The sequence below is a fragment of the Vigna umbellata genome, chromosome 6 (assembly GCF_029865625.1).
Source record: "Vigna umbellata cultivar VRB3 chromosome 6, Vumbellata_1.0, whole genome shotgun sequence".
Classification (NCBI taxonomy): domain Eukaryota; kingdom Viridiplantae; phylum Streptophyta; class Magnoliopsida; order Fabales; family Fabaceae; genus Vigna; species Vigna umbellata.
The window spans coordinates 3380561-3394596 of record NC_142170.1 but is presented as its reverse complement, the minus strand read 5'-3'; the positions used below and the strand labels follow the sequence as shown (position 1 = coordinate 3394596).

At 32.5% G+C, this 14036-nt stretch overlaps 1 protein-coding gene across 1 annotated transcript; it reads right to left on the bottom strand.

Moving 5' to 3' along the window:
* Window positions 1–1130: 1130 nt before the first annotated feature.
* On the bottom strand, window positions 1131–2427 carry LOC124840229 (uncharacterized). Its single transcript, XM_047316242.2, has 2 exons — window positions 2285–2427; window positions 1131–2099 (listed from the first exon to the last, which is right to left on the bottom strand). The coding sequence occupies exon 2, from the start codon at window positions 2006–2008 to the stop codon at window positions 1361–1363; it is 648 nt and encodes a 215-aa protein (XP_047172198.1). The 5' UTR covers window positions 2009–2099; window positions 2285–2427; the 3' UTR covers window positions 1131–1360.
* Between the last annotated feature and the right edge of the window lie 11609 nt (window positions 2428–14036).

Below are 14036 nucleotides of genomic sequence, written 5' to 3'. Positions count from 1 at the left end.
GAGCATGCAGTTTTTAGTACTAATATATGCAAAAAAAGATTGTAATCAATGTATAGTTTTGTTTCACATTTGAGACAATCTAGATTGTTTTTCTTTCAATAACTTTGGTTTGGAGGAGTTTCTATTCAAAGACAATATAGATCACAATAGTAGTACAATTGCTTCATCACAATCTTATTTAGGAGAATTATTTGTCTTCACTCCTCTAGACCACTTGTGCTTTCCCTCACTTTGTCAAGTATTACATGAAAATGTTTACATTTACTGCAAAAATCATAACAAAATAGCAAAAATAATTGAGCTTATATTGTGATAAACACTTACACAAGTGTTTGGAAGAACTAATGATATGTGAGTTATTTTCAACTTATTTCAATAAAATCACAGATAAATTTTGAAAACAGCTCCTAAAGTCTGTGAAACAGTTCAACAAGTTGATTTCCTCGACTATAAAGCAACTTAGCCATAGTGGTTTTCCAAATGTGGCCTAAATTTAAATTGTTTATCAATAAAAGAGTCTAATTAAACTGTTTATCCAAAACTACTCAAAATCCAGTTACTCATTACCTTGGTTCCGGAGAAAATGGGAGAAGTATTAGGGTTAATGCACCCAAAATTCAAATGTTTATCAAATCATAAGCACATATTCAATATGAACTTAATTAAGGTTATGATAGGATTAAAGTTTGTAAACTTGAATTTGGCTAACGTTTATTTGCATACCGAGTTTGTTAGTGCAACTCCCCCTTTAGTGACTTCTTCAAGACAAAGTCATGCATTTTGGATTAAAAGCATTTATAGCAACAAAAATTTCATAAATGGTTCATACATTAGAACGCTCAATTTTGCAACTTTAAATCGAACATGCAGATAGTAAAGCTAATGTTGAAATCAAAATCAAACGAGATTAACTTGTTTGTCAACTTTACCTTTTACATCTACTTCAGTCCTTCAAACTGAAAACCTGACGTACACAAACCCGTGTACTGTTTATCTAAACTCAATTCAGATAAGGTTTTCCTTGGTTGATGATTCTCATTTATGGTCCGAATGTGAAGGTTCAAAAGTTCAAAGAGTGCAAGTGTCTGTGGCTGGTAACTGCAACAAAATTCAATTGACACACGAAAAGGTCTAGAGAACACTAATTTATTTATAAAAAGTAATGTTAATGAGTATCGTACGTAGGAATACAACAATTATTCCTTTAAGAGGGAACAGAACAATAATGTTGCAAAGCTGCATAAAATCAAATTCCAGTTCATGCTAAAAATTAACACAGCACCAGCAAAATTTTGCAGTGTCCTCGGCCATCATTATGAAATTTTCTAAATTTCAGACAGCTAAAATGAAACAACATACATCATTCCATAACAACTTTTGCACCAAGAGCTTTCAGTTTCTCCATTATCTTCTCCCCTTCTTCTTTTGAAACACCTTTCTTTAAAACAGAAGGTGTTTTCTCCACCAAATCCTTAGCTTCCTTCAAACCTAAATCAGTAAAGCCCCGGACCTCCTTGATGATTTTGATTTTGGAAGCCGCTTCGTAGGACTCCAATTTCAATTCAAACACAGTTTTTTCCGGCTTTTGCTCCTCCTTGGCCTCAGCTGGGGCTTTCGCTGCCATTCCAGCCAAATTCCCCGCTCCTGCTTTCATAAATCCCACATTAGGCATCTCCTTCACTCCCATTTTCTTCATCAGAACAAGACCCAATTCTGCAGCTTCAGCTACCGTAAGAGATGCAATTTCATCAACAAGCCTGAAAACTCTTTCTGATGGAGGACCTCGATGATCATCGGGATCAAATGTAGAAGGATCAAAATCAGCTGGAAGACTTCTTTGGTCAATTTCCACTTCGTCTACATCCTCCTCCTCTTTCCTTGCAGGCTGACCAAAATTTCTTGAAAAAGCACTTATCTTACTAAAGTTAAGCCGCACTACTGTTGGCTGAAAAGTTCGCCTACACAAACCATGGGGTAAATGATGCCTTATTCTTGAAAGTAAACTCATTCTCAACTGATTCCTATACAGTCTCTCAGAATGGAAAATCAATCGCGTTTAACACCCATCGGGTTCGCCTAATCCAATAAAACAATTCACCCTGAAAGCAGAAAAAACAGAACTGAAACTTACGTTTGTAGAGATTTTTGAAACATTATTGGACTCATTGGTCCTGTTCGGATACCACATCTTCGAACCTAGTTCACTAGAAGGTTGGACAATATTAAAAAAGCAAAAACGACACTAGAATTGTTTGTCTCTTGGTGAAATTGAAGCAGAACGCACCTGGGTAACAATTCCGTGGTTCACTGTTTCTCTCTTGTCAGATTTTCAGCGTTTCGACGTTCGCATTTGATCGATCTCACTGCTCTCCCTTTTCCTTTCTATGTTGTCTGTTCGATAAATTAGTGGGTTGGGTCATATTAGGGTTTTAGTTTTGGGATTTTGTGGGCCTCTTTAAGTCCAATAACTCTTTTTAAAAAGGAAAAGTTTTTTTTAACAATTTTTTTACAACTTTTAAAATATATACATAGTATAATCAACTGACAAAAATAATAAAAAAAATATTTTTAAAACATAATATATTACAGGTATTTTAATATAATATTAAATTATTATTTTATTTATAGGCATTTTATATAGGCTAAAATATGTCTCTCTATTCCCTCAAAATTTGGTTACTTTTATATTTACTCTTTCAAATTAAAAATGGCTTCTTTTCTTGTCTCTGAATTTCAAAAATGTTGTTTTGATATTTGCGAACTAATAATAATATTACACAAGTAACAAAAATAATGAAATTAATTTTTTTAATAATATCGTTTCAAACCCTTAAATTCATTTTAAATTTTTTTAAGAATTAAAACATAAAAACATATTTTCAAAGCCTTAATTTTAACATTATTTTTCTCTACTTAAACACTTGTTAGTAACCTTAATAATTCTTTGATAATATAAAATTTGAAAATAAAAATGGAGTATTTCAAAATTAGAATACTTAGAACAACACTTTTAAATACTACACATATTTTTTAACACGGAGAACATAAAAACTAATTTTAAATTCAAGGGACATAAAATTCAATTTTATATTTAAAGTGTAAAAAAAATATTTTTAAATTTGAAGGACTATTTAACAAAACAAGTTAAAAATATATTTTCGTTTAATTTGTAATAACCTAGAAAATGAAGTATTAGAATAGATAAGTATTTTAAACTAATGAGACCAATTATTTTAAAATAAAAATAAGTCGATACTATAGATAAAATTTCATAGAGTCGTCTCATTGCTTAAAACACACTTCATCTCTTTAGAACTCGTTTTTTAAACTCTCTCTATCTTCTCTCTACATTTTCTTACTCTCTGATCTTCTGTTTGACGATCAGAACGTTCCTAGAGGATCACGGCGAAGTATTCTCCACTTTCAACCGATTGATTCTCTATTTATAACAAGTAAGTTTCTACCCCTTTTTTCAGTATATAGGTTTATGATCATGCGTACCAAATCTGCCTGCATGTTTCAATTGAACTTCTTCTTTGGTTCTTGGTTAATTATAGGTCCTAAGATTTCATCTTAATTATCATTTCGTCAATTGTAGGTGTTTTCTTAAAATTCTTCGTGGTGGGAGCGTCAAGCGAGAAATTGTTGAACTATCTTAGTTTTCCCTAAGGTAAGGGAAGACAATTTGTTTTTCATAGGTATAGTAAGATGTTTGAAATCTGTGAATTTTGTGTATGTGATTCTATGGTAATTTATGAGGTTAAATTTAGGGAAAAGTGTTGAATGCTTGTAAACTTATGATGTGTTTTTAGAATTATGAAGGTGTGGTTGCTATTATGAGTTGTTGCATGATGAACTTAATGTATTATGAGATAAAAGGGTATTAATAATGATGTTTGGGAAGGTATGAAAACTACAGTCCAATTTGTTGCTTAAATTGATGAAGTGGGTATGTCAATTTTTGGAATAATGATCATAATGTGAAATATGCAGTTTGGTATTTGTTTTGGAGTGGTTTATGATTGGTTATCATCATTAGATGGTCAACGTTTAGAAGGTTAAGGGAGGAAGATAAAATAAGTTCAAATCTTACTTGTTTTGGAGTGAAAATTAAGGGTTTTGGTAGGTGGATTTTTTAGTAAGTAGTGGGTTGGGTAAAAGGGATGTTTAGGGGTTGTTTTGAAGTCCATTTGGACTTGTGAGAGTGGTTAAACCAGTAAAAATTTGGTTTATTATGCATAAATGAGTTGGTGAAGATTGGTTGAAGTGATTTCAAGTCCATTAAAAGGGTTTTGGGTAGTGAATTTGTAAAAGAGCAGTTCTGTGGAGTAAGAGTTGGCTTAAGGTTTATTTTCGAGTCAATTTAAAGTTGTTTGTGTAGGAAAATCAGTAACATGATTGGTCTAAGAGTTAGAATTGAAATTGGGTTGTTTAGAGAGCTTAAATTAGGTTGGAGTGGCAAATCTAAGTACAATGGTATTTCCATGGGTTTCTTAGTGTTTTAAGGTCTTAAGAAGTATTAGAAGTTGAAGGTCAAGGGAGTAAAGTCAAAGAAAAAGAGGAAATGGGATTTGTCATGTCGCTGAGCGGTCCTTTTTTTACGCCTAAGCGCCAGCTCTCGGGTGACAGTATGCTGAGCGCCAGCTGGGTGCCAACTCTCTGTCTCGGCAGCGCTGAGTGCCAGCTAGCAGGGTGGATTTTTGAGTTGTTTTGGGTATTCTAGGGCATTGGTCTGGGTTATTTTATTTCTTTCATTAATGCTTCATGGTTTAAATTGTGTGGATAAAATGTGGAATGAGGTTATCTAGGTATGACTGAATTATTGTTAACGAGAATTCCAAGGAGGAATATCTTATTAGGGGATTCATGTGTATAAATAATATAAATTGTAAGAAGCTGATATGGGGTTATCTTGACACTCTAATGATCATCCATGCTCAATTAGAGAGTGATGAGTCATATCGTGAGAGGAGCAGGAGGTCCTAGCTTGGGGGACCTTTCTTCATGGTGGCAAGGGGAATTTTAAGGACTAACCTTGTGTGGCAGCTTTGAGTGATTTAGTTGTTTCACCACACAGATGCAAAGCTTTCTATGGCTCAACATTTATACTAGATAGTAAAGAGTTTGGCCAAGTTTGAGTCGGTATGTGTTAAGGAAAACAATGTTATAACTATTATGTGCTTGAAATGGTAAATTGTATTTACCTTAATATGAATAAGCATTTTACAATTAGCTCACCCTTCTTGTATGTTTCTTGGTTGTTTGTTCTATGTGTTTTTCTTTTGGCGATGATCATCTGGTGGGTATGAGTAAAGCCTAATGATGTGACCGTTGAGCAAGCATTAGGCGACGAACGTGTAGTAGTTTTAGTATGTTATTTTCCTTATTGGTTAGCTTATAGTGGTGGTTTTTGATACACCATTCTTGTGCATAGTTTTGATACTTATACTTGTTGTATATAAAATTAATTTTATAATTATTTTTGGATGACTGTAGAAATGACTTTATATTTTTTTTTCCAGCTTGTTAAGTGATGTACATTGTATGATATTTTCTTTATGGTTTAAATAATGTATTTGGGATGTTACATCATTATTATATTTAGCATTAACAACCAAGTCAACAATAAATATAACATTGGATTACAAAAATTATTTTGTGAAAATTGGAAAAAGGAAAAAAAATTAAATACTAAGAGAAAAAATTATCCAAATTAAAATCATTAAAAACATATAGGCGTTTAAAGATAAATTTATATAAATATAATGTTTTTTTATCAGCAAAATACATATCTAATGTATATAATAAGAGGAGAATGAAATTACTAAATCTTAATGGAAGATACCAATGTTATTCATATTCTAAAGTCACGTATGAATTTAAAGAGTGAACAAAACTTGAAGCATTATCCTTTCAAATCAGTAACAGCTCAACATAATGGAAATATAAGAATGATGAGTCGATAGGAAATTTAAATTATTTATCTTATACACTTCATTAATTTTATAATCAAGATATATTAAAATGTCACATTTCGATTTTTAATTATTAATGTGTTATTGTTATTTTCTTTTTATCTCGGCAAATTTATTTACTTAATATATATTTATGTAAGTAATCTTAATATTGAAACAAGTTATTTACGGATTTTTTTTAAATTTTTTATTGGAATTAGTCAAAAAGTCAATGCTAAGATACAAAAATTAACGCTAAGCAGTTAATAATATTATTTTAAATTAGATCATTAAAAACATAGATATTAATAGAAATAGTATTGTCTTTTTTATAGTTAGCTTACTTAACGTTAAAATTGTAATTAATGTTAAAGAAATTTAACAATGTGTTTATATTAATTCCAATTATAAATTACAATCATAGGAAAATTTGGATTTATTTTAAATTAGGTTGTCTATCTTTTACTTTTAAGTTTAAACCTTGTATAATGACATGAAGTAAAATCTACATTATAAAATGTTTTACATTGTGAATGTTGGAATTTTATCTTTATGATGTATATAACTTTCTTATTTATATCATCTTAAACTAACCATTAAATTTTTAATAATTTTTTTCTTAAAAGTAAATCTCTTCTGTATTAGTATCTTTTTTTTTAGAACATTTTCATTTAGATCCCGATATATTCACAACCTGTTTTGACAACATTTTGACAACGAACATGTGTCAAAATGTTATTTGACCATTTTAAATAATATTTTATTCGTGGCGTGCAAGAGTTAATGAATTTAGTATTTGAAAATACTCCTGCCATTTTTGTTTTCATTCTCCCTCCACTATGCATTTTCGTTTGCAATTTCTGTGTGCGCTTTCTCTCCTTTCTCTCTCACGAAGCAAGCATAAAGGGTCATCTTCTCCGACGAGATAATCCGACGAGACTCCGGTGAAGCAATGGAAAGCTCCGGTGACAAGGTGTTTCCTTTCTCCTTTGCATTTTCCATTTCCCATTTCCCATTTCCCTTTTTTCCCTTACTCCATTTTCATTTATTCTTTGGTCTTTTTGGATGTACCCATTTCCATTTTGAGTTCGGTCGCTGGTTATTGTTTTATTTGTCATGCAGTTAATTTGTTTCTGGATTGAAAGGAAGATTGACCCGGAACAAAGGACCGTTATTGGAAATACACCATTCATATTGGTCGGCCGTGGAGAAAAGCTCATTAGTTGGTGGTGAGGATGGGAGTGGGTTGTCGCAACAACGACATGCCACTATGGAAGAGGAAGCCCTTTGATTTTAATTAGCGCGTTCTACCATTGGGGATTTGTTAGGGTTTAAGGTTTTGGAAGGGGGAAGAAATTTTGAAGGGTTTAGATATGTGAGGGAAAGTGGGAGAGAGAAACAATTGTGACAGTCTAGAGTGTTGGGGAACAAAACAAGGTTTCATTCTGTAATCGATTACCTAAAATTTGTAATCAATTACGACGAATTTTTTTAGGATGAGTGTTGGTGCCTAAAAAAAAGAATCACATCACACCTTAATTATACTACTATATATTTTACCTTGAATTATGGACAATTTCTAAAGAAATAAAATAAAATAGAATAAAATATGAAACATGAAACAATAAATTGAAAGTAAACTCATTTAAGAAGCTTAGAAAAATGTTGTTTTTGTGAAATTAACTACATCTACTAAAGTGGTTTAAAAATTATGAGGTAGTAATCATTTGAAAAGATCTTTGAGTCTACATTCCAACAAAACAAGAATCAAGTCATTTGGAGTTTGATGAAGAAAGTTATGAGCAAAACAACTAGCAAAGGTCATAGGTGGAAAAAATATATAAAACGTTAACTTTAAGTAATTAAACACACCTACTCAAATGTCCAAAAATCACAAACTAAAAGTCATTGGAAAGAGTTTTGAGTCTATTTTCTAATAAAAAAAGAATCGCATCATTTGGAGGTCTGTGAGAAAAGTTATGATAAAAATAATCAGCAAAGGTCAAAGTAGACAACATGTTATCTCACTCAAATTGCCTTTGGGGAGTGAAGTTCTCATAGCTGGGTGCTACAGTACAAGTTTTTGTACAAAACCAAAGTTTTGTATGTGTAATCGTTTACATGGCCATTGTAATTGATTACAAGGGACTGGATGGCCTACACTTGTTTGAGGACTTCACCTAATTTGCTCACCGCACCAACATTGGGTCTTTCCTCCACAATGGAATGCCTAAATCTCACTTTTCAAGATCTACTCACACTTAAACACTAAAAAAAAGTCTCATCCATTGAATAAATCTGCAAAAAAATACTTAAATTGCCTTTAGGGAGTGACGTTATCACAGTTGGGTACTATAGTACAAGTTTTTGTACAAAACCAAATTTTTGTACGTGTAATCGTTTACAAGTCCATTGTAATCAATTACAAGGGATTGTATGGCCTACACTTGTTTGAGGACTTCACCTAACTTGGTCATTGCACCAACATTATGTCTTTCCTCCACCATGGCTTGCCCAAACCTCAGTTTTCTAGCTCTACACCCACTTAAACACTAAAAAGAAGTCTCATCCATTGAAAAAATAAAAAAAAAAACTTAAATTGCCTTTGGGGAGTGACGTTCTAACAGCTGGGTACTGCAGTACAAGTTTTTGTACAAAACCAAAAAAAAATACTTCTTTTCTTTGTTTTTCTATTATTTCTTCCAAGGTCACACAAACGAGTCATTTCTTTGTTGTTTGATTCTTTGTGCAAAGCTTGAAAGAGTAATAGAAATCCAAAGAAAAGGTTGAGAGATTTGGATTTCGTACCCTTTCAAAACGCTACAACCTTCATTCACCAAACATCTCATAACAATCTGTTAACTTTCTTCTCTGTTTCGCTATCATCTCTTTCAAGTCCACCAAAGCGAGTAATTTCCTTGTGGTTTGATTCTTTTTCATGGCGAAGAGCTTGAAAGAGTGCCTCATGACGAAGAGCTTGAAAGAGCGATAGAAAAACAAAGAAAAAGGTTGAAAGATTTGGATTTTGCACCCTTTCAAAACGCTACAACCTCCATTCACAAAAGTCCTTCTACATTTTAACAATCCTACGGATCTTTTCGTGGTTTGATTTTCATTTTTTTTGTATGTTTAGTGTTATTATCTTTCTTCTTTGTTTTGATTCTATTTATAACCTACGTAATAATGGATTTCTTTTAGAAATCCTTCAAATAATTTTACATCGAATACTGAAGGAAAAATGACGTCCCTATGTATTTCCCAAATAACGTGGACGTCCCTCTGGTAACATCACAAAATTAATGCTCACAACGACTCGAATGCCTTTCAAAATAGATGTGTTGTATGAGGTTGAAAAGGAAAAATAAAAAAAGATAAAAATAAAAAAAAGGAGCGACCAACGTCAGGCGTATGATGATGTTTCTTTTGCCAAAAATTATGTTTTTAATTTTTTCTTTTAAATCATCCGATAAAACAACTTCAGGAAAACTTAAAAAATGAATTATTAAAAAATGATCAAACTGTGCAATTGTATAGAGTTAAGCATTATATTTATAGAGTTAATTCAAAATCTCTAGTAACAACAAAAAATGAATAATCACAAACCTTTCACGTCAAAGTCCCCTAGAGTTCGACGTTCTATGAGAATTTAAAAAGGAAAAAGAAAAAAAGGAGCGACCTTTACCTTGGGACTGCCTTTTATTATTGAAGCCAAAGGTCACCCCACATCAGGCCTTTCCCAATAGTCATTCTTTTTTTTTCTATAAATATAGTCTCGGAGACTTAGATAACCTGTAGACATCCATTTATAAAATTTTTGCTATGAACTCCATCTATTAATTTTTTTTCTTTGTGTTTTCTGTTATTTCCTTCAAGGACACAAAAAAGCTTGAATGAATATAGAAAACCAAAGGAAAAGGTTGATAGATTTGGATTTCGCATCCTTTCAAAACGCTACTCCTCCTTCACTAAACTACAAAACTTCTGTAAACAAATTCATGTTTTCCATTGGTTTGTTATTAATTCCTCTACTAAACGAAGAAATTTCTTTGTTAACGATGAAGGCATGGTAGCAAACCAGAGGAAAATATTAACACTTATGAATTTAAAACAAACTCTATTCAAAAAAATCCTTCAACATTTTAACAAAGAAAAAGGTTGAAAGATTTGGATTTTGCACCCTTTTAAAACGCTACAACTTCCATTCACAAAAATCCTTCTACATTTTAACAATCCTGCGGATCTTTTCGTGGTTTGATTTTCATTTTTTTCGTATGTTTAGTGTTATTATGTTTTTCCTTTATTCGTTTCCATTTATAATCTACGTAATAATGGATTTCTTTTAGAAATCCTTCAAATAACTTTACGTCAAATACTGAAGGAAAAATGACGTCCCTATGTATTTTTCCCAAATATCGTGGACGTCGAGTGGTGTCAATATTGGACGTGTATATCTTCGTTTTAACGTAGCATTTATTATGCCCTGCCAACAGTCTTTTCCCATATACCTGGACGTATAGTGGTGTCAGTATAGGACATGGATCTCTTCATTTCTAACACAACATTCATCAAGCCCAACCAACTGAGTTTTCCCATATAAAGTTGGACGTTCTATTTGAATTTGAAAAGGATAAATAAAAAAGGGAGCGACCTTTGGGTTTTGGTTAACGAATAATATGTCACATGCCCAAGAAATTGGACGTTTATTGTTGGTTTAAAGGAAAAAGAAATAAAAAGGGAGTAATGTGACTGATAATAATACGTCGAAGTCTGAAGAATGACGTTAACCTCTTCGTTTCATAACTTTTCTATTAATATTACGTCGAGTAGCTTTACTAATCGACATACTATTGGTGTTCTAAAAGAATAAAAAAACAAAAAAAGTGCAATGGTATATTGAATGTAATGATGTAACATTAAAAATTCCAATTACAATCATACAAGTGATTTAATCAATTTAAACAATTCGATCACCATTCACTAATGTTATTGCCAAAAGAGAATTTTATTAATATTTAAAAGATGATTGATTACAACTAGTAAAACAAAAGATGGCTTAAGAAGCCACTGATTACAAAATTAAAATCAAACAACGAAAATCCATATTCTTCTGTTGCAGAATTATTGTTCATCCCTTTCTGGTAGTTCACATCACCTTCCTTTCCATTTTTTCGGTGATTTTTCAATCCTTAGAGTCTTTTGTCAATGACTGTGTCAACTTTCAATTTACTTGAGCCCCAAGAATCTTTTTAGCGATTCTGACATACAAAAGATGATTACAACCAGCAAAAGAAAAGATGGCTTAAGAAACCAATGATTACAAAATTAAAATCGAAGAACGAAAATCCATATTCTTCATTTGCAGTCAACTTTCAATTTACTTGAGCCCCAAGAATCTTTTTGAGCGATTCTGACATACAATTTATTTTCACCACATAACCATCTACCCACTCATTTTCTTCAGTTTTTGTCGAGTCTGTTTTGTTTGCACTCCAAGAATTAGATATGGGATAGACTTGCTAACGATCATCATTTTTTATCTTGGTGAATCCAATAAGTCCTTGATGACGAATCCAAATTTGAAAGAGAAAGACTTCTTTGCTGATCGGTTGATAAACGACAATCCCAATCCAAACCTCTTTGATTAGCTTCATATCAACCCCCTTGACTTTGTTACAAAATGTTTCATCACTCATCTTTAAGTTGGAGTAGAACACGCTCACCAGTTTCAGATATTTGTGAGAAACCACGGTTTTAATCTTCCTTAGACTAAAAAGCTTCCATCGAATGTCTTCATCACTAATCCAACCTGTAGGATTAGCATTCCTTGCAATCCGGGCAACCTTCCATTTTCTTCTTGACAATGATGAAGAAGCCAGTTCTGATCAGATTCTGGAACGTCTTTCACATTTCTAGGGTTTGTAACTCTTCAGTTTAGAAAACACTGAGTGTGTTTTCAAATCTAGTATTTATAAAGTTGTGCATCAAATCTTATCAGTTTTAGGCCCAACTAAAATTTTCAATCTTATATATCCCAATAAAATAATTTCAACAACGACGAATTTATAAAGGGTTCGACATTTTATTATGCGGTTGAAGTTGAACTGTTACAATATAAGGATTGACTTGATGGGCGACGAATTTCTAAAGGGTTTGACGTTTTATTATGCGGAACTCTGACAATATAATTTTCAATCTTGTTATATATCCCAATAAAATAATTTTAGCAACGACGAATTTATAAAGGGTTCGGCGTTTTATTATGCGAAACCCTGACATTATAATTTTCAATCTTATATATCCCAATAAAATAATTTCAGCAATGACGAACTTCTACAGGGTTCGACGTTTTATTCTCTGACAATATAAGGATTGACTTGATGGGCGCTAGAGTAGTTGGGCGCATTATTGGCTCCCAGAATTTTCTTTAAATATAGTTTCGGATCCTTTGGAACTACCCTTTGAAAACCTACACTACAGAGCTTCCATAACCAAATTCATGTTAACTTTTTCCTTAGGATCGCCATCAATTCCTTTACTAAACGATGACATTTCTTTGTTAACGATGAAGGCATGGTGGAAATCCTGAGGAAAATGTTAACGCTTAAAAATTTCAAAAACATTCTCCATTGTTTTTATGCTTTTTTTTATTTAATTCCTGTTTTTTTTTTAATGTAGTTTCTTGTTCATGTAAAATCCTAAGGAAAATGTTAACACTTATGAATTTCAAAAACATTCTCCATGTTTTTCTGGTTTTATTATTTAATTCCTGTGTTTTTTAATGTAGTTTCTTGTTCCTGTGTTTTCTTTAAATACAGTTTCGGATCCATTGTAACTACCTTTTGGAAACCTACACTATAGATATAGGACGTCGAATAGAAATCGAATTCGACGACAAACTTTAACAGGGAAATTAAAAGTTAATAAACATCAAGGTTTAAAAATGAATACTCCTGCAGGCAAATAAACCGTCATATAGTTTGATTAAATCTATCATGTATCATTGTCTGAAAAAAAATTCTTAAACCCTTCTTGTAAATGTCTAAATCCTGTTCTCAGATGGCTTCTTCATCTTCACGGCATGGAAAGAAGGCTGCACACCTTCTAAGAAATGCTAGTCCAAATGGGTGGATCAGTGATGGCGAAGAACGATACAAATTTGGATGTTATAGAAAACTCTTCAAGGTGGTCCCTCACAAGTTCTTGGATGTGGAATTATTCAGAAGGGAAGGGTTTATCTTTCAAGAATGGCTTGTAGATGTTGTTCTTCTAAAATTTGTAGAAATGACCGGTGATTGTTATCCATATCTGGTACAGGTCTTCTACCACAATCTGAAGGTTGTCGATGGTGTTATATGCTCTCGGGTGAAAGGTTTCGATATTAAAATTGATGACGAGATATGGCTATCTTTTACTGGTCTCAAAGCAGAAGGCTTCATGTCTCATGAAAGAAATTATGAACTCAACCAATGGACCAACAAGAAGAAAATTTATAAGGAATATCTGAGAAGTCCAACAAGGCTAAAGGTATACAAGCTGTATCTACTTGATGGTTTGAAAATGGAAGAAAAAATGTGTGCTTTTGTACTTACTTAGGTAATACTACCCGGAAGATGTTTACGTGATCGTCTAACTACTGCAGATTTATTTTTGGTTCATGCCCTGGGTTGCTGTCATGAGTGAGCACATGATTGAAATTGCAAGTAGTCATGGACATATTCTGCCATATAGTGTTTTTATGAGCCGTGTATTGAAGCATCATCAAGTTGATCTTACTGCTGATAAAAAATTTGGTGCACCGAATCAAATGAAATAGGAAAAGCGGCATTGAGACATAATGGTCTAAAGAAAACAAAAGATGGCTGGGTGTTCAAGGATGTTGACGAAACTCCTTCTACCTTCACTCCACAGGCTGAGTTTGAAAGATTTGTTATGGATCAATTTCGAATGCTTTCAACAAGAATTTCAAAAGTTGAAAAATCTCTAATCATGATTCACAAGAAATCAGATGAAGACAATGCTCTCATATCTCCCTCAGAAAGTGAATCTGATGATGAAGACGACACAACTGAAGTTGAGTCTATG

Coding starts and splice junctions, on each gene's coding strand:
- LOC124840229 (XM_047316242.2), bottom strand. CDS start 2,008: ATGAGTTTACTTTCAAGAATAAGGCATCATTTACCCCATGGTTTGTGT.